The sequence below is a fragment of the Lepidochelys olivacea genome (genome assembly GCF_965140295.1).
Source record: "Lepidochelys olivacea isolate rLepOli2 genome assembly, chromosome: 18".
Taxonomy (NCBI): Eukaryota; Metazoa; Chordata; order Testudines; family Cheloniidae; genus Lepidochelys; species Lepidochelys olivacea.
In genome coordinates, this window is record NC_140428.1 from 16,471,571 (window position 1) to 16,489,789 (window position 18,219).

The 18,219-nt window shown below is 41.7% G+C and overlaps 1 protein-coding gene and 1 long non-coding RNA gene across 8 annotated transcripts in view; one reads left to right on the forward strand and one right to left on the reverse strand.

The window, feature by feature from the left end:
* Positions 1-18,219, forward strand: part of LOC311532783 — a 56,002-nt gene that overhangs the window by 11,226 nt on the left and 26,557 nt on the right. The gene's annotated exons all lie outside the window — the stretch shown is intronic.
* TMEM51 (transmembrane protein 51) overlaps positions 1-18,219 on the reverse strand; it is a 35,306-nt gene that overhangs the window by 5,723 nt on the left and 11,364 nt on the right. For 4 of the 7 annotated variants that reach the window (XM_084651598.1, XM_084651604.1, XM_084651602.1 and 1 more), the window contains one exon: positions 781-1,258. In XM_084651598.1, coding sequence (XP_084507724.1) covers positions 781-1,130 — 350 coding nt within the window. In that variant the 5' untranslated portion in view covers positions 1,131-1,258. Of the gene's footprint in view, positions 1-780; positions 1,259-7,506; positions 7,585-18,219 lie in introns of all 7 variants that reach the window. The other 3 variants (XM_084651603.1, XM_084651601.1, XM_084651600.1) reach the window with 1 other exon arrangement.

The window sequence follows — 18,219 nt, forward strand, 5'->3', positions numbered from 1 at the left end:
ACATGTCATGTTTATCTGTGTCTGATAACTCTGTTCTTTATTATAGTTTCAACCAAATTTGCCTGATACTGAAATTAGGCTTAGTGACCTGTAATTGCCAGGATCACCTCCGAAGTCTTTTTTAAAAATTGACATTACATTAGCTATCCTTCAGTCATCTGGAACAGAGACTTAAATGATAGGTTACATACCACAGTTAGCAGTTCTGCAATTTCACGTCTGAGTTCCTTCAGAACTCTTGGGTGAATACCATCTGGTCCTGGTGACTTACTGCTGTTTAATTTATCAATTTTTTCCAAAACCTCCTCTATTTACACCTCAATCTGGGACAGTTCCTCAGATGTGTCACCTAAAAAGAATGGCTCAAATGTGGGAATCTCCCTCAAATCCTTTGCAGTGAAGACAGTGGCAAATAATTTATTTAGCTTCTCCAAAACTGCTTTTTCTTGCTTGTGTGCTCCTTTAGCACCTCAATCATCCAGTGGCTCCACTGATTCTTTGGCAGGCTTCCTGCTTCTGAGGTACTTAAATTAAAAAAAAAATTTTTTTTTTGGCTGTTTTTGTGTTTTTTGCTGGTTGCTCGTCAAATTATTTTTTGGCCTCCCTAATTATACTCTTAAACTTGACTTGCCAGAATTTATATTCCTTGACACGTATAATTCAGTATGTGGTACAATTGATCTTAACAAGTTAAATTTTTAAATGTGATTTTTTTTTAAAAGAACACCTTTTAATTTTACCTGTATACCAGATCCAGCACCCTTTTACTGAAAGACTTACCTGTCCTCCTGATGTTGAGGTTCAGCAGATGTTTCTTGCTGGATCCTAGCAAGACTCTCATTTTGTCTTTTCTTTTTCCTGTCCCGGATATTCAAGAAAATGGAGAGCAAAAGGAGCAGCACTCCAGCCCCAACCAATACATAAGCTACCGAAAAGGTCTTACTCTTCAATATTCCTCCACCATCATGCCCTGAATTGCTACTATTTCCAGCAGATGAGGGAGGCTTATCACTATGGCCAAATCCTGGGACCAGGTTCCAGACTGCCATTATGATCCCAAGGACAAGCATTCCTAACCCGATAGCAGTCAGGGCATAGTAAGATCCATTTGACTTGAACTGGGCCATCATACCCAGTGCTAGATCACTAGATAATAAGCAGAGTCAGCTTATAGCATGCCACTTCCAAAAAACGGTGTGTAAAATCCAAGCTTCGCACTTTTATGAATCCACCCAAATGCTTGAGTTTAGAGAGAAATCTGGAAAAGGAAAAAGAATAGCAATTAGTACATGTGACTTATAGAACGAGCTACAATTATGGTGAACAAGAAGGCCACTTGGCATCATTTTGTTTTATCAACCTTAATACTGGAAATTAAAGCACATTTTTATGACCATGCAGAGTAAGCCAAGGGCTAATATAATGGCCAGATTTAAGGAAGGATCACTACTGGCCATTCTGGTTATGCATGGGAAGAGAGTAGCCCCAGGCTTTTTGTTCCATGCTGCTTTTCTGGTGTGAGGCATGAAAGACAGATCCTGGCCATTTGCCAAAGTCGCCCCCTTCCTCCCCTTGCCAAGTTCTGCAAAAACAGGAGGTATTGACAGGTTTCAGAGTAGCAGCCGTGTTAGTCTGTATTCGCAAAAAGAAAAGGAGTACTAGTGGCACCTTAGAGACTAACCAATTTATTTGAAGCATCCTTCTGGCCAAATTCCAACTTGGAGTGATTATAGTCTGTCTAAACGCAATTAACCCTATAGTTTCAACTGGAGAATTTCTCTCTTCCCTTGCTATGTGGTTTAAACACCACACAGGGAACCAGAATTCCTAGGTTATAATCCTGCCTTTAACAGAGACACCCTTTTCTGTTGCACTAAGGAACCTGATTCAGAACTTATGGGTAATATTTGCAAAAGCACCTAAGAGATTTAGGGGCCTAAATCCCATTTGAAAAAGTGATTTAGGTGCCTAAATCCCATTTGAAAAAGTGATTTAGGTGCCTGACTCCTACATTCCTGGTGCATTTCAATGACACTTAGGTGCTTTTGAAAAATTTACCCTATCTGACTTACCTACCTCAAAAGGGTGTCAAAGTGATTAAGTGTTAAGCACTTTCAAAATGAAGACTGCTAGGTATTCGTGCTAGTTATTATTGGTGAACAATCGCACCTTGATCACATATATAATCTGTAATGCTTTGGAATCTCAGAATGAAAGGTACTTTAAAAAGATACAATATGGTAATGTACATTTAAGATTCTTTATGTCACATGCCCCATGGGGCTTCACTATCTTGAAGACTAATTCCCATTGGCATAATATACTGGTCCCAATACCAAAATGGAAAATCACAAGCCTTAAGAACAATACTTTGAAAGAAGAACTGGTTAAAGATCTGTCTGGTCTGGTGTGAGGGAAGTCTTTTCACACACAAAAGAAAAGCAAGCAAGAATTCTGTCTCAGCATTTGTGTAAGGGAGCAAGCTGGACCACAGGTTCCTCTTCTCCCAGCTGTTGAGAGAGAGAGAGAGAGAGAGAGAGAGAGAGGGAGTGCCCAGAGAATGCTCTCTCTTAAATACAAAGATGCTTCACTGACATGAAAAACACTCTCCTGGTCAGTGATATTAATACAATAGAAACTAGTGATGACAAGATTCAGCCATGTGTCTCCAAACTGACATGCAAGGCATATCCAAGTCAGAAGGTCAAGTTGTTGAACCAGCAGGCAGACAGGCATTGTAGCTGACCTTAGAATCTCCTGCCCTTGGCCCCCAACACCTTGTAAACTGATTTATTTTTCCCCCACCGTTGATGGAACTAATCTTGGTTGGCTTCCCAAGATAATATAGCAACTGGCACCTTATTAATGCCTGGATAGATGCCAAACCAAAGCAGTTTATGGCTAGCCTTAAGCTAATAAAGTATTAATTCCAGGGTATTTAGGGACCTCTTTGGTGTGCTTACATCAGTATGCCTGTAACCATTTATATCCTCTGGAAGGTTTTATGATAGGTCCCTAAATCTCTTATACATGTAGAGCAAAAGCAAAGTAAAACAATCAAGGAGATCCATTATAAATTACTGCATTTTGCCAATTAGTATGTAAACAATAAAGGACATTGCATTACAGAACATACTTTGTTGGTTTTGTTTCGTTTTAACACTTGTAAACATAGTAACAGGTTTCAGAGTAGCAGCTGTGTTATTCTGTATCCGCAAAAAGAAAAGGAGGACTTGTGGCACCTTAGAGACTAACACATTTATTTGAGCATAAGCTTTCATGAGCTACAGCTCACTTCATCGAGCTGTAGCTCACGAAAGCTTATGCTCAAATAAATTTGTTAGTCTTTAACTTGCCACAAGTACTCCTTTTCTTTTTGCGTAAACATAGTAGTACGTCCTGTAAAAATAATGAAGTCTTAGTATTCTGAAACCTCACTTCAGAATTTTACTATGAAGTCTTTGCTGATATAAAGGAAAGACTTGCGTGCAATAACAATGGTTAAATTAGCAAAGTTTCACTGGCATTATTGTTGTATTTTGGTGTGTTTTTCCATGCTTTACGTACGTACTTCCTGAGCTGAAATACTGTGGTTTAGTGTTAATTTTTACCTTAGTTCAGGCATACAGAGTATTATTGTGCAGTGCTAATTACACTATCAAACTTTTCACCTGTATCATGACGACTTTGTTGCTTATTAAGAATCTGATGCAATGCTTAATTTGTAATGAAGGAGGTGCCAAGGCTCAAGCAATTTTTTACATTCATAACTGCTGCAGCCCAGAGGTGCTGGGGCTATGAACTGCCAAGCCTAGAGGTGCCAGGGATCTGCCCTGGCACAAATTAAGCACTAATCTGGAGGAAACTGACCATACAGGTTAGCTGAAGCATCATAACATTAGAATGCTGAGCAACCGCTTCAGAATTCCTCTCCACCTCCCCCAAAGCAATCATGTTGGAGCATGAGATTTCTCTTAAATACCAGTTGTGATCTCTTCCAAATGTGCCTCAGATACTCAGTTTCTAGTGTGTTTGATTTTCAAAAATTGTTATGGAGATGAATGAATTGTTTGCTGGGTATTGGCTGCCAGATAATTCATCCATTGGCACCTGCAGTCACCTTCCCTGATGACACGTGCTACTGCAACAGGGCTGAGAGTCCCAGTGATGTAGCAGTTTATACCAAGCAGTAGTGTGGCTTTAAGGTCAATACAGAGAAATCTGAACAGCATTTGGACTCAAGCAAGGCTTTGGGTCGTATTAAAAACTAGCTGCATAGTCTCTTGTTGGGTCAGCCCCACATATCACTCTGGGGTCGGAGCCTCGGCACATGGTTACTAATAGCATTTAATACGGACTAAGGTCTGGTGGAAGGCTGCACATAGGCAATTCTATATTTTATTCTACCATTCGATCATGCTTGAAAAGTGGGTTCCCATCTAATTTGTTTGAAGCTCTTTGAGTGCAGGGTTTTTTCTAACCAGGAACTCCACCTGTGCAACTCTGCCATTTATGATCATTCACAGTGGTTTGTTCTGCCTTTTGCTCCTCGGATTTATGTCGCAGAGCCCTGCAAGATACTTTTCAGAGTAGCAGCTGTGTTAGTCTGTACCCGTAAAAAGAAAAGGAGGACTTGTGGCACCTTAGAGACTAATAAATTTATTAAAGCATAAGCTTTCGTGAGCTACAGCTCACTTCATCGGATGCATGCAGTGGAAAATATAGTGGGGAGATTTTATGTACACAGAGAACATGAAACAATGGGTGTTACCATACAGACTGTAACAAGAGTGATCAGGAAAGGTGAGCTTCCCCCACCCCACCCCACCCCACCGCTCCGCTCTCCTGCTGGTAATAGCTCACCTTTCCTGATCACTCTTGTTACAGTCTGTATGGTAACACCCATTGTTTCATGTTCTCTGTGTACATAAAATCTCCCCACTATATTTTCCACAGTATGCATCCGATGAAGTGAGCTGTAGCTCACGAAAGCTTATGCTCTAATAAATGTTAGTCTCTAAGGTGCCACAAGTACTCCTTTTCTTTCTGCGAGATACTGAATCCCACTACACTATCACGGCATATCATGGAAAGCTCTTAGACGGAATATGAACTTTTGATTAAAATTCTACTGCATGCAGGAAATCTACTACATTAAGTATTTAAGCTCTGTGGAAATCAGGAGTGCAGCTTATATTAATCTTGGTAAAAGTTAAACAAATTATGAAAGATGACTGGATACTCTTTGGTTAAAAAAAAAAAGTGAGCTAGGTCCAGCTGACATCCTAATACCTGAAAGATAAAAATTGCAGCCAGTAGTGGAATCTATATAAATGTATCTTGGAACTCTGTAGCAGAGTTCCTAGCATTCTACAGTGTGGACTAGATAAACTTTGCAACAGAGTTTGTTTGGAATGTTCCAGCTTTAATTGGCTGCCAAGAAAAGTATCCCAGCTGCACAAATATGGACACATTTTCAATTCCTCCTGCGCCTCTATTTTTCCATGGTTATTTATGTTGGATGGGACCTCATGAATATATGGTACTTGGGTATTTAGCGCTGTAGAATGCTTATATTTATCATTTGCCCCATACCTTTTATCACTGACTTACAATTCATCTATATTTAGTATTGTGATTTCTTGGTTAGATTAAGAGAAAGGCTAGTTCTTGTGTCCTTTAAACTGTAGAACAGCCTTCCCAGGAAAGTGGTAGATGATCCAGTTACTTGCGGGAACAGACCCACACTGGCCAGGTGGGAAAGAGCAGTGGACTGCTGACAGCGGGCATAATACCACAGAGAATCTGACCCCAGATTTTCATGGCGATCCTACATTCTGATGCTTTGTAGCAATTAATATCTAGCCCTGACGAAGGACAGATTTCTCTAACCACTCTGAGTTGGAGGATTGATCCCAAGTCAATCTAGATAGTATCTAGCAGAGAAAGAGGAATCACTGAACCAGTCTAGATATAAGATGGTTGCTTCTGCCAAATGCATTGGCCAATTAAATTTGTAGAAAAGTCCTTAGCGTCCAGTTGAAAAACAGAGTTCGATTATTTTGTATTTCTTTATTGAACAAAGATAAAATAATGAATACTGCAGCAGATGGGGATTCCGTAAATGCTGAATCCCAAGTTCTCTCCAGTGAAAATGTCAGTAACGAGAGCAAGTAAACAAAATTTGAAAGTAGTATTTATACTAAGGAGAAAATGTGTTACCCCAGGATTTCCTTTCCTAGGACTGACCTCTCCTCTCAGTCTGAGCCATATACACCGTAGACCTGCTTTAGGGTCAGACTTCTCTGTTGCTAAACTCTTCATTCTTGCTAAACAGTTTAGTTACTAAACATGGATCGTGTTGCAAGTGGAGAATGAATGCTGCAGTTATGGCAACAATGGCAGAGGTATATATGATGGAAGGTTGTACATACCAAAAGAGAATGTGGTATCTATTACAGGCAGGATATGGGCCTAGAGGCTGCATGGTTCTTAATGAGGCTACTTCCTACTTGTGACATATGCTGAAGAAATGAAAACACATGTAAAAATTCGGTAAAATCTTTTCATTGAAAAATAAAGCCAGGCCAGGCCAGATTTGTGCTTATCAAGGGTTGTTCTACTGATACAAAGGTCAGTTTTAGCAAAGCCATTTGAGTAAGAAGACAGCAAACCCAAAAATCCCAACTTCAAGAAGATGTGTAGTTATAAAACAATTCTCAGCCCTACCCATCTTTAACCAAGTTCCGCTCTTCTCTTTAACTCTACTCAAAATGGATTTTCAAATCAATTCCCAGAGTAACCATGCAGAGGATCATATCTGCCAACTTTTCAATCCAAGCTCTTGAAGGTAAAGTTCACAAGAAAATTCCGAGGAAGCGGAGGGTCTGCTTTAACCATAAAATCAAATATTTGGGCAAGGGTTTTCACATGTTAAAAAAAAAACACAACTCAAGGAATAACAAAGCCCAATTCAAATTGCATCTTTTATGTGAATGGCCCAGTATCACAAAAAATAATGTATGTATGTGTGAATAAGGCAAACACAACACATCAGGGGCCAGGAACAAAGCGCATGCAAATTAAGGAGGTAAGTTCACGAACAAAGAAGGCTATTTAGGTCTTAACTATTGGGAAGGCCATGAAGCTGTCAGTTAAATATATGGGCTGCAGTAAAAAGAGTCAGACCAGGTGCTGGAATGAACAAACAGAGAGGATACAAAGTAAAGTCTTCTTCCTGTAAATGCCTGTTAGGTACAGCTCTTCTACTAGTCTATTACAGTGCATGCAATAACTTTACCACTAAAATGCATCCGATGAAGTGAGCTGTAGCTTACGAAAGCTTATGCCCAAATAAATCTGTTAGTCTCTAAGGTGCCACAAGTACTGCTTTTCTTTTTGTGAATACAGACTAACACGGCTGCGACTCTGAAACTCTGAAATGACTCTGAAATATTTCTTTTCAGTTGCTCTAGATCAAGTATATAATATTTAAAAAGGAGTTACCCTTTAAGTGCTGTGTCTGTGTGTGCATTGCCCAGTCGTGCAGAGTTCCTGAATTTCAATTTGTGAATTTACTGAATTCTGTAAGTTAAAAAAAAAAAGCCTACTGTATCATACAGCTTATTTTATTTATTTGCTACTGCTGCAGCTAAACACAACGGTTCTTTGCTACACTTTATGTAGCCCAAGCTTTCTGTGATGGACATTGATGCATCTGGATGCTACTGAAAGTCATTCACCTTATCTGTAGATTTGTTGAAACTTTCCTGATCTTTTCCCCTTCCCACTCCTGTCTTTAATAAACATGCACCAAAAGGCACATATGGTGAATTAAATCCCAGTTCCTGTATCCTGGTATCTGTAACCTTTCAAGCCCAATGGATGGAGCCAGAAAGTTGTCACTATCTGATATGTCTGCCATTTAAACTAGCCCTCGTTCGTCAGTAACTTCCAATTTAACAGTTGACAGCTGCTTACATTCCCGGGCTCCATCCTATGTTGCAGGGAAAATATGAAATGTAACATCTGTCCTTTGAAACAGGTGATAGCCATGTCCTGCAGCATGGTGTGTAGATGTTTATCTGAATTACAGCAGACCCTTGCTAACCAGCATGCACAGAAATAGAGCTCTCTCCTCCTCTTGGCAAAGTAACAGGAGAGTCCTGTACCAAAGGTTCATATTATTAAGACTTCTTCCCCTCCTCCATTACTATACATTTACCAGTTCCTTATGAAATGTAAAATTAAACTATTACCAAAAGACAAGAAAGGACATTTTGTGAGACATCATCTTTGAGATTTTTATTTGACCACTTACTAAATTTGCATAATGCTATCCTTTGTTGTTCTCCATGTTATGGACCTGATCCATAGCCCATTGAAGCCATCAGAAAGATTCCCATTGACTTCAGGGAGCTCTGGATCAGGCCCTATATGGACAAGATGGCAGGATTCTACAGGCATTGTCTAGCTCTTTCATAAGAGCAGGTGATTAACTTTATTTTACTCTATTGGGAGTACTCATCACTGTAGTTTTCAGACTCTTCCATACCACAACTCCATATTACGACACCCAAACGTTTCACACCTCCATCGCATAAATCTGGGATTACCCTTCGTCTAAACGTAAAGAAAGGGATAATGGCAGTCCCCAGTTGAGAACCCACAAGTGGCAGAAATCAAAATTGTAATTGTCTTTGTTCTATTTCACCTTCCCTCCCCAAACTTATTTTAAGACCTATTAATTTAATGTTCCTTAAAGTGAGCTGAAAGCACTGCCTTGAGACACAGCTGACGTGGATATGCACTGAGCAAGCCTCAGCTAACTCCACTCTGCTACCTCTTTTCCTCCCATGTCAGTATAATAATGCACAGGACAGTGGTTCCTTTGACTTGTTCTCTTATTATTGTACCACCATAAAGGGTAAGAAATTATTTCTCAGACAGAAGGTAACTTTTCTAAAAGCATTAATATACTTAAGTTTGTCAACTCCCATTTTCAGAAGTGATTTCAGCACCTAAACCTCACAGAAAGGCAATGAAATTTAGGCTCCTGAACTACTTAGGTGCTTTTTTCAGTGTTGTAGCTGTTTTGGTTTCAGGATATTAGAGAGATAAGGTCGGGGAGCTCATATCTTTTATTGGACCAGCTTCTGTTGATGAAAGAGGCAAGCTTTCGAGCTACACAGAGCTCTTCTTCAGGTCTGGGAAAGGTGCTTTTGAAAGTTTTACCCAGAGTCCTTCGAGTGTTAAAATGCAGTTGGGAACAGGGCAAATTAAACTAGGAATTTTTTTTAAATCGTCCACTTTTTAATTGAATTTCCCTCCACTTCCTCTTTGTAAGATGACAAACCTCTTTTCCTCTGCTTGTGACGTCAGCAGTTAGTGCTGCCCCTCATCTGTTTAAGAAATATCTGCTTCAAAGTACAGGCCTTGCTTCCAAGTACAGGCCAGTTTGGGACTAGCAGCTCCAACCACTTGCTGGACATGCAGAGCCAGCGTCAAAGGGGAGGCAGCCTGAAGAAGTACTCCTGGCACCTTATAGGCTGGTTTCTACCAAGCCACTTGACTCTTTCCTTTCACTTCCAATCCCATGTGGTGGCGAGTGCTCAACTCCGATTTAGTCCTAAATTGGGCCTTAAGAGACTCACCCTCACTTTGTTTATTTTTTAAGAAGCTAAAGGGAGTTCAGTATTTCCAATTCCACTTTAATGAGAGATTGCCCTGCCCCCCACCTCACAATTAATTATACTTCTAGGAGACGGATCGAGGTCCCTGCATTTAGAACCAGCTCTGCCTCACACACACCTGCCGTTATCGCATTTCCAGGACTGTCAATGATTTACACTAGAAACACTAAATGACCCAACTAGAACTGCTGTTACCAGAAAGGTTGTTTATGATGGAGAAGTTAATTCCCCCTGCCCCCACGTAGAGCTGTAAACCAGGTTTTTCTTGTGCTCCTCATTTTTTCCCCATGACCAAGCTTAAGAAAAAATCATGGTGGCAAAGTTCTTCCTGAAGGTGACAATATAAAATGGTGATGGAGAGATTACTGTGTCAATCTGTATGCCTCTTCAGATCCACTTACAATAGATGATAGACTATTGATAGGCGGATAGAAAGGAGAGCCGTCAATCCTGCATGAGGAAGCAGTGCATGCGATTATGAAAATGAAGCCCAGGACAACACCAGGGCTAGATAGCGTACCAGCAGAATTGCTATAAGTGATTGGTGACACCAGTATTGTTCTCATGTGGAAAATTTGTAACCACGAGTGGATGAATAGAAATCGGCCAGGCGACTGGGAGAAAGCCATCCTTCTGCCCTTATCAAAGAAAGGGGATATAAAAACGATTACTACCCAATTGTACCACCTCCCTGATATTGCACACAAGTAAAGTGCTGCTCTGCATAATTCAGGATCACATGAAGCAACTGATAGAAGCAGAACTACTGGTTTCAGAGAGGGACAAGTCACGCAGGATCAAATCATGAATATCTTCTCATATCACTGAAAAGTGCAAGGAACATAATCACCCACTGATTACGTGTTTCATTGACCACTCCAAGGCATTTGATATTCTCCAACATGGCAGTCTCTGGAAGGTACTGGCAGATATGGGGATTCAGAAACATCTTGCTTGACCTCATTGCAAGTCTCCACTGTCAACTACAGACCGCAGTGCAAACTGCAGGTGACCGTGAGTGGCTTTCCATTGGCCAGGGTGAGAGACAAGGGTGCATTCTGTCCCCCAAGTCTTTTCAATATGTATGCAGAATTTATTATAAGACAAGCCCTGGAAGATTTTCATAAAGTGGAAGGAGCTGGGATTTCAGTTGGTGGACACTTCTTAATCAACCTCAAATATGCTGATAAGACAACACTCTTTTCTGTAACCATGATGCAATACAAGAAATGTTGGAATCTGTAAAAAGTTTGCGAGGAATATTGACTATTCCTGAATGTGGCAAAAACAAAATGTTCGTATGTTGACAAATTAATAACAATAGGATGCAAGCGGGCATCACAATTAAAAGGTCATGCTGTAGAGGCAGTAGATTCATTTAATTTTCTGGGATCATATATATCCAACCAAGGAGGCTACTCCAAAGAAATCAGACGACAACTAGGGATGGGTCGTTCAGCCATGGCCTCCCTTACAGAAGTATAGAAAATCTGTGGCATCTCAAAGGTATGAAAGTTCGTCTGGTGAAAAGCTTAATTTTTTCCATAGCAATTTATGGATGTGAATGCTGAGAAACTAATGCCACTGACAAGAAAAAAAACTGAAGCCTTTGATATGTGATGCTGGCACGTTTCCTGGATGGAAAAGATGACAAACACTTGTTAGAAGTATTATTGGAGATCAGTGGACTCCGCTCTTGGAAATCAACAGGTATGAACTTATGAACTTTGGTCACATCAAGTGTAGAGATGGAAATAACCTAGAGAAAGTTATCACAGACAGAATGGCGGCAGGTCATCATACTAGGGGATGACTAGCGAGGAGATGGATAGATGGTGTGCAGCAGATCACAGGGAGGTCAGCTGCTAAGAGTGCAGAGTCAGTGATAGATTGAGAAGGCTTCTGAAAATTCTGCTGGGATGTCCCCAGTATTCAGATATGAATTACTAGACCTGACATATTCACTCATTTTGGTCTCTTGCCGGCATGCTGGATCACACATGGATTTGTTCTCTCCCTTTCCCCCATTACAAGTCTAAAGTTTTCCTATGTGAATCTCTCTCTCTCTCTCTCTCTCTCTCACACACACACACACACCCACACACCCACCCCGTTTAAATAATTAGATAAGCCAACGGCTAAAGAGGGGAAGCCACTTCTGTTTTGTGTTCCTTTAAAGTGCTCAGTGCCCTGGAACACAGGAGTTTAAGCCTTCCTCAGAGATGCTTTAACAACTGATAAATCAGAATTGGAGGATTTAGGAGGCCGCAGCCATGTGAGATCTGGATGGATAACTGCACCTCTGTTAGGAAAATGATAATATGTTGGTCAGTCTGCAAAGGACACCGAATAGGGGTCAGGTACAGAATTCCAACCGAAAGGCAGCTACCGATAGCACCTTTGGCATGTGTGGGAAAGAACACAGCTTCTTTGGAACTTGGAGCTTTTTTAGTGGAATCATGCTGGCAGGTACACTTATGCAGGTCAGTGAGCTCTTTAGAGATCACTGGCCACAACAATTCACCTTGAGGGGCATCTGAGGATTCCTCCGCCTGCCCCCTCCCAACAAACTTTGGACTGATTTGTTTCCCCATTACGTTGCTCCCCTCCCATGTTTTCAGAAATATCAACAATCTGAGTCATGAGATAGCCATAGATGAAACCACAGTTAAGGGAAAAGGTCAAATCCGTGACGCAGCCATGATGCGTAACAAGCCTATTAAATTAGGCTTGAGGGCTATTTCACCCTCCTGCGTGAAATCAGGGTAGCGTACAGTGTGCATTCAGAATTGCAGGGGTACGCATCATTTGAAGTCCTATGTTGCAAACTAGACTATGGGGTTCTACTGGAAGTCACAAAGCAAAGATGGAGTCTACCCATTAGACTACTGAATTAATTAGGCATTCCCAGACACGAAGGACAAATCTGCCATTGATGCTGGTAAATGAGGAATCTAAGCTAAGATGCCAGGTATAATTTTTCTCCCCTCCAGAATTGCTGAAGATAAGCCCATTGTTTGCTGCAACAACAAATTGTACTCACTGTAGTTTGCACAATTTATGACTAATCCAGTTTAAAAGAAGACAGTTATATCCTAGCAGAAATGGTGGGGGGTGCTGGTCATCTGTGCTTTCTGCTGCCATAATGGTCAGACTTCCCATTAGCCTGCACACCACAGATTTAAGCACTCGATAAATACAGTGGACCCTTTAGGCCATTGATGAATTTGAACCTTGAGGATGCAATTAAAAAAAAAAAGTATACCACAACCTATGTAGATAAATTTTACAACTTTAAAATGTTGGCAAGAAAGATAATGCCACTGTAATGCAATGCTTGGGCATGCTTTGGGAATTGATTGCCATTTAGAAAGTTAAATTACTGCGGTTTACAAGTATAACACTGCCAGATAGCTGCTCTGAAGTTTGAGTGAATCATTCTCTAAACAAAAAAAAATACCATTTCTTAGTACTTTCTTTTTTGTTGCCAAGAGCGAGTGTCACATATTCAAGGCAACTGTGCCTGTACTTCCCCCTCAGTGATCTCTTGAGGGCACCCACTTAACAGTTTCCACCTCCCAGCAGTCCCGTCCCTGGACAGAGACCCACATCTCGCTCCCTTCTGAGTGGGGGTTTTAAGTTCTGCACAGCTCAATGAATTTACACTGTGATATCCAGAGCAAGTCCAACTGCCTAAACAGGCCAGTGCCTGCATTTATAAAAGTCACCACACAGCTCCTTCTAAGCAAGCACATTTCTTCCTAAGGTAAAATCATTGCAGAGAAATATATTGAAACAATAGAAGAACCTACACACATGGTAAAAAGCTTACCAGAGGACTCCCCCAGCTCTAACATAGTGCTCTAGTAGATTTTAGTCCTTCAGAACCCACACTGGGTTTTCTCTGTGATTATAGTTTATCTGTCTTAGATCCAGAACCAGAACAAAGGTTGGGAAAATCGGCCATTTCTTTATACAGCTTGGGCCTTTGATCTTGGCCTTCTGTAACAGGTAATCAGCAGATAAAGGCCCTCTCTCCTCAGGCTTAGCTTCAAAAGGCTATTTCTTTGCAGAACTGGAGTTGAATAATTTGCATTAGGGGAGAGCCCAAGGGATTCCGTGGGAAATCCATTAACACTTATTGTCCCAAAAGTCCATTCTTGTCTGGCACATTTTCAGTATAGTCCTTTGAACATCCAGGTCTGACCTCTGTCATGTCAGCTCCCTTAGAGAGGTTACATGCAATCACAGCCCACAATAATATGTAAACTTAATACAATAAGGTCTTTCAAGGCCAGGAAATTGCCCTGTCACAGCCTGGATTCCTCTGCATAATGATGGGACGTCCAGGATTTCCAGGTTTATGGATCTTGGGTAGCAGATAGAATACCCCAGGTCGGAGTTCCAGGGGTGTGTCTGTGCGGATTTGTTCTTGTGCTTTTTCAGGGAGTTTCTTGAGCAAATGCTGTAGTTTCTTTTGGTAACCCTCAGTGGGATCAGAGGGTAATGGCTTGTAGAAAGTGGTGTTGGAGAGCTGCCGAGCAGCCTCTTGTTCATATTCCGACCTATTCATGATGACGACGACAGCACCTCCTTTATCAGCCTTTTTGATTATGATGTCAGAGTTGTTTCTGAGGCTGTGGATGGCATTTTGTTCTGCACGGCTGAGGTTATGGGGCAAGTGGGGTATTCTATTTGCGACCAAAGATACATAAACCTGGAAATCCTGGACACCCCATCATCTCAGGCATTGGCACCTGACAGCAGGATTGTCTGGCTATGTAGACTCCCTCCTCAGGCCCTACGCTACCAGCACTCCCAGCTATCTTCGAGACACCACTGACTTCCTGAGGAAACTACAATCCATCGGTGATCTTCCTGAAAACACCATCCTGGCCACTATGGATGTAGAAGCCCTCTACACCAACATTTCACACAAAGATGGACTACAAGCCGTCAGGAACAGTATCCCCGATAATGTCACGGCAAACCTGGTGGCTGAACTTTGTGACTTTGTCCTCACCCATAACTATTTCACATTTGGGAAGAATGTATACCTTCAAATCAGCGGCACTGCTATGGGTACCCACATGGCCCCACAGTATGCCAACATTTTTATGGCTGACTTAGAACAACGCTTCCTTAGCTCTCGTCCCCTAACGCCCCTGCTCTACTTGTGCTATATTGATGACATCTTCATCATCTGGACCCATGGAAAAGAAGCCCTTGAGGAATTCCACCATGATTTCAACAATTTCCATCCCACCATCAACCTCAGCCTGGACCAGTCTACAAAAGAGATCCGCTTCCTGGACACTACGGTGCTAATAAGCGATGGTCACATAAACACCACCCTATATCGGAAACCTACTGACCACGATTCCTACCTACATGCCTCCAGTTTTCACCCAGATCACACCACTCGATCCATTGTCTACAGCCAAGCTCTACGATACAACCGCATTTGCTCCAACCCCTCAGACAGAGACAAACACCTACAAGATTTCTATCAAGCATTCTTACAACTACAATACCCACCTGCTGAAGTGAAGAAACAGATTGACAGAGCCAGAAGAGTACCAGGAAGTCACCTACTACAGGACAGGCCCAACAAAGAAAATAACAGAATGCCACTAGCCATCACCTTTAGCCCCCAACTAAAACCTCTCCAACGCATCATCAAGGATCTACAACCTATCCTGAAGGACGATCCATCACTCTCACAGATCTTGGGAGACAGACCAGTCCTTGCCTACAGACAGCCTCCCAACCTGAAGCAAATATTCACCAGTAACCACACACGACACCACAGAACCACTAACCCAGGAACCTATCCTTGCAACAAAGCCCGTTGCCAACTGTGCCCACATATCTATTCAGGGGACACCATCATAGGGCCTAATCACATCAGCCACACTATCAGAGGCTCGTTCACCTGCACATCTACCAATGTCATATATGCCATCATGTGCCAGCAATGCCCCTCTGCCATGTACATTGGTCAAACTGGACAGTCTCTACATAAAAGAATAAATGGACACAAATCAGACGTCAAGAATTATAACATTCATAAACCAGTCAGAGAACACTTCAATCTCTCTGGTCACTCAATCTCTGACCTAAAAGTGGCAATATTACAACAAAAAGACTTCAAAAACAGACTCCAACGAGAGACTGCTGAATTGGAATTAATTTGCAAACTGGATACACTTAACTTAGGCTTGAATAGAGACTGGGAGTGGATGAGTCATTACACAAAGTAAAACTATTTCCCCATGTTTATTTTCCCCCCCTCCCCCCATTCCTCAGACGTTCTTGTTAACTGCTGGAAATGACTCACCTTGATTATCACTACAAAAGGTTTTCTTTCCCCGCCCCGCTCTCCTGCTGGTAATAGCTCATCTTAAGTGATCACTCTCCTTCCAGTGTGTATGATAACACCATTTTTTCATGTTCTGTGTGTATATAAATCTCCTCACTGTATTTTCCACTGAATGCATCCGATGAAGTGAGCTGTAGCTCACCAAAGCTTATGCTCAAATAAATTGGTTAGTCTCTAAGGTGCCACAAGTCCTCCTTTTCTTTTTGCGCGTACAGATTAACATGGCTGATACTCTGAAACCTGTCATAAATAAGGTAACAGCACAGACCATTCACTCAATCACACTGGATAGCTTCCATCTGCTATATATAGGTAAAACTTCCTTCCTAAGCCCCACAGCCATCAGCTAAAGAAGAAGAATGACCTTTAGCAAGTCTTACCAGTCAGATCCAGTTCTTTAAAATCAAGCGGTGTTTTTAAAGTTTAATCGCTATTGGCATTTCAAGCCTAGTACCTGGGTTGGCAATTTTGATTTAAAGTGTTACGATTCTGGACACCAGTAGTATTATACTATAGAAGAGGCTATACATTAGCTACTATTCTGCTTTAAATATTGTCTTAGTCAGCAGAAGAAAAAATGTCAGCATTCCATGTTTTTAAGTCAACTCTAAAATTTAAACAAGTCAACAACCAGCAAGCTACTATGAAATTAGGATGGTAACACGGCTTACAACCTCTTCCATTGGGTTCCCAATATATTAGCATCACCAATGATAGTTTTCAGAGTAACAGCCGTGTTAGTCTGTATTCGGAAAAAGAAAAGGAGTACTTGTGGCACCTTAGAGACTAACCAATTTATTTGAGCATGAGCTTTCGTGAGCTACAGCTCACTTCATCGGATGCATACTGTGGAAACTGCAGAAGAATCCACCAGTGCATGAGGACCATCCTTACTCCCCAGTGGGTTACAAGAACACTCTTCTGCAATCCTGTACTAGATTCAGAACTGCCCATTGTAAACTAACTTTGCACTAAAAAACACTTCAGTTAATTCATTTCCAGGCAGCTACACTGACCAAATGGCTGCAGTTTTCATTCAAGCACATCATGCTGGGAAGGCATTATCTACTGACCCGGGGAAGGGAAGTTAAATTCCCCTGAAGTCTGACATGAAGTCGTTGGACTGCATTTTACCTGCAGCACATGCAAAACAACCTAACCATTTTAGAGTTAGTGAGAACTGGCAGGTTGATTTAAGCAGCTTACATTTGTCCATGTTACACTTCAGCAGGAGTAGCAAAGAGCATGCCTGCACCAATTTACAACAACATAAGTGATCCATTAGCTCTCAATTGTATCCTGTCCCTTTTATGAATATCTTTTCAACACCTTTTGCACATCAAACAAGCAGGACAGCCTGACCTCATTAGCCTGCCCAGCTGTCTCGCACATTCCTCTAGTGCAGAGATTGAACCATTACAAACTAGAGAAAATGCACTAACCAGGGCTTGAAAACTCTGTTTTCTGCCAGCTAGAGGATTCAATCAGCTGGTCAAATGACACACTGGAGGAGGAAAAACAACAAGGAGTCCCGGTGACACCTTAAAGACTAAACACGTTTATTTGGGCACAAGCTTTCATGGGCTAAAACTCACTTCAAAGCTTATGCGCAAATAAATTTGTTAGTCTCTAAGATGCCACAAGGACTTCGCATTGTTTTTGCTGATACAGACTAACATGGCTACCAAACTGGAGGAGGAAGAGCTTACCAGTCAGTTCCAGGGAAAACAGCCATGTGAGAAACTTAGCATTCACACTTTCTGGGAATAGGAAGAGTGCTGGAATTTCTATCAGATTGATGTCCCTAGGCCCTGCTTGCAGGCTGCATCTTTTGTCCCAGACACCGTTAAGCAGAAGCTGCTAAGTCTGAAGCCCCTTTGCCATACCTTGCTGATAGAAGAGGGGAGGAGCAATCTCCCCTGCTACAGCTCTTCCACAGCCTGGTGACTTAGGCATGGGAAGTCTGCGGTACTTGGAGGTGCCCCCAGGCTCTAGCTGCTCCATCAGCCACTACTCTCTCTCTTCCTCAGTCTCCATTGCTCACAGCTCTGCCAAGCACCAACCCAGTCAAATTGCAGTATGCTTCTCAGTTTTATAGCCGCCCTCTCCCAGCCCTGAAATCGTCTAGCAACTTGGTCATTTCAC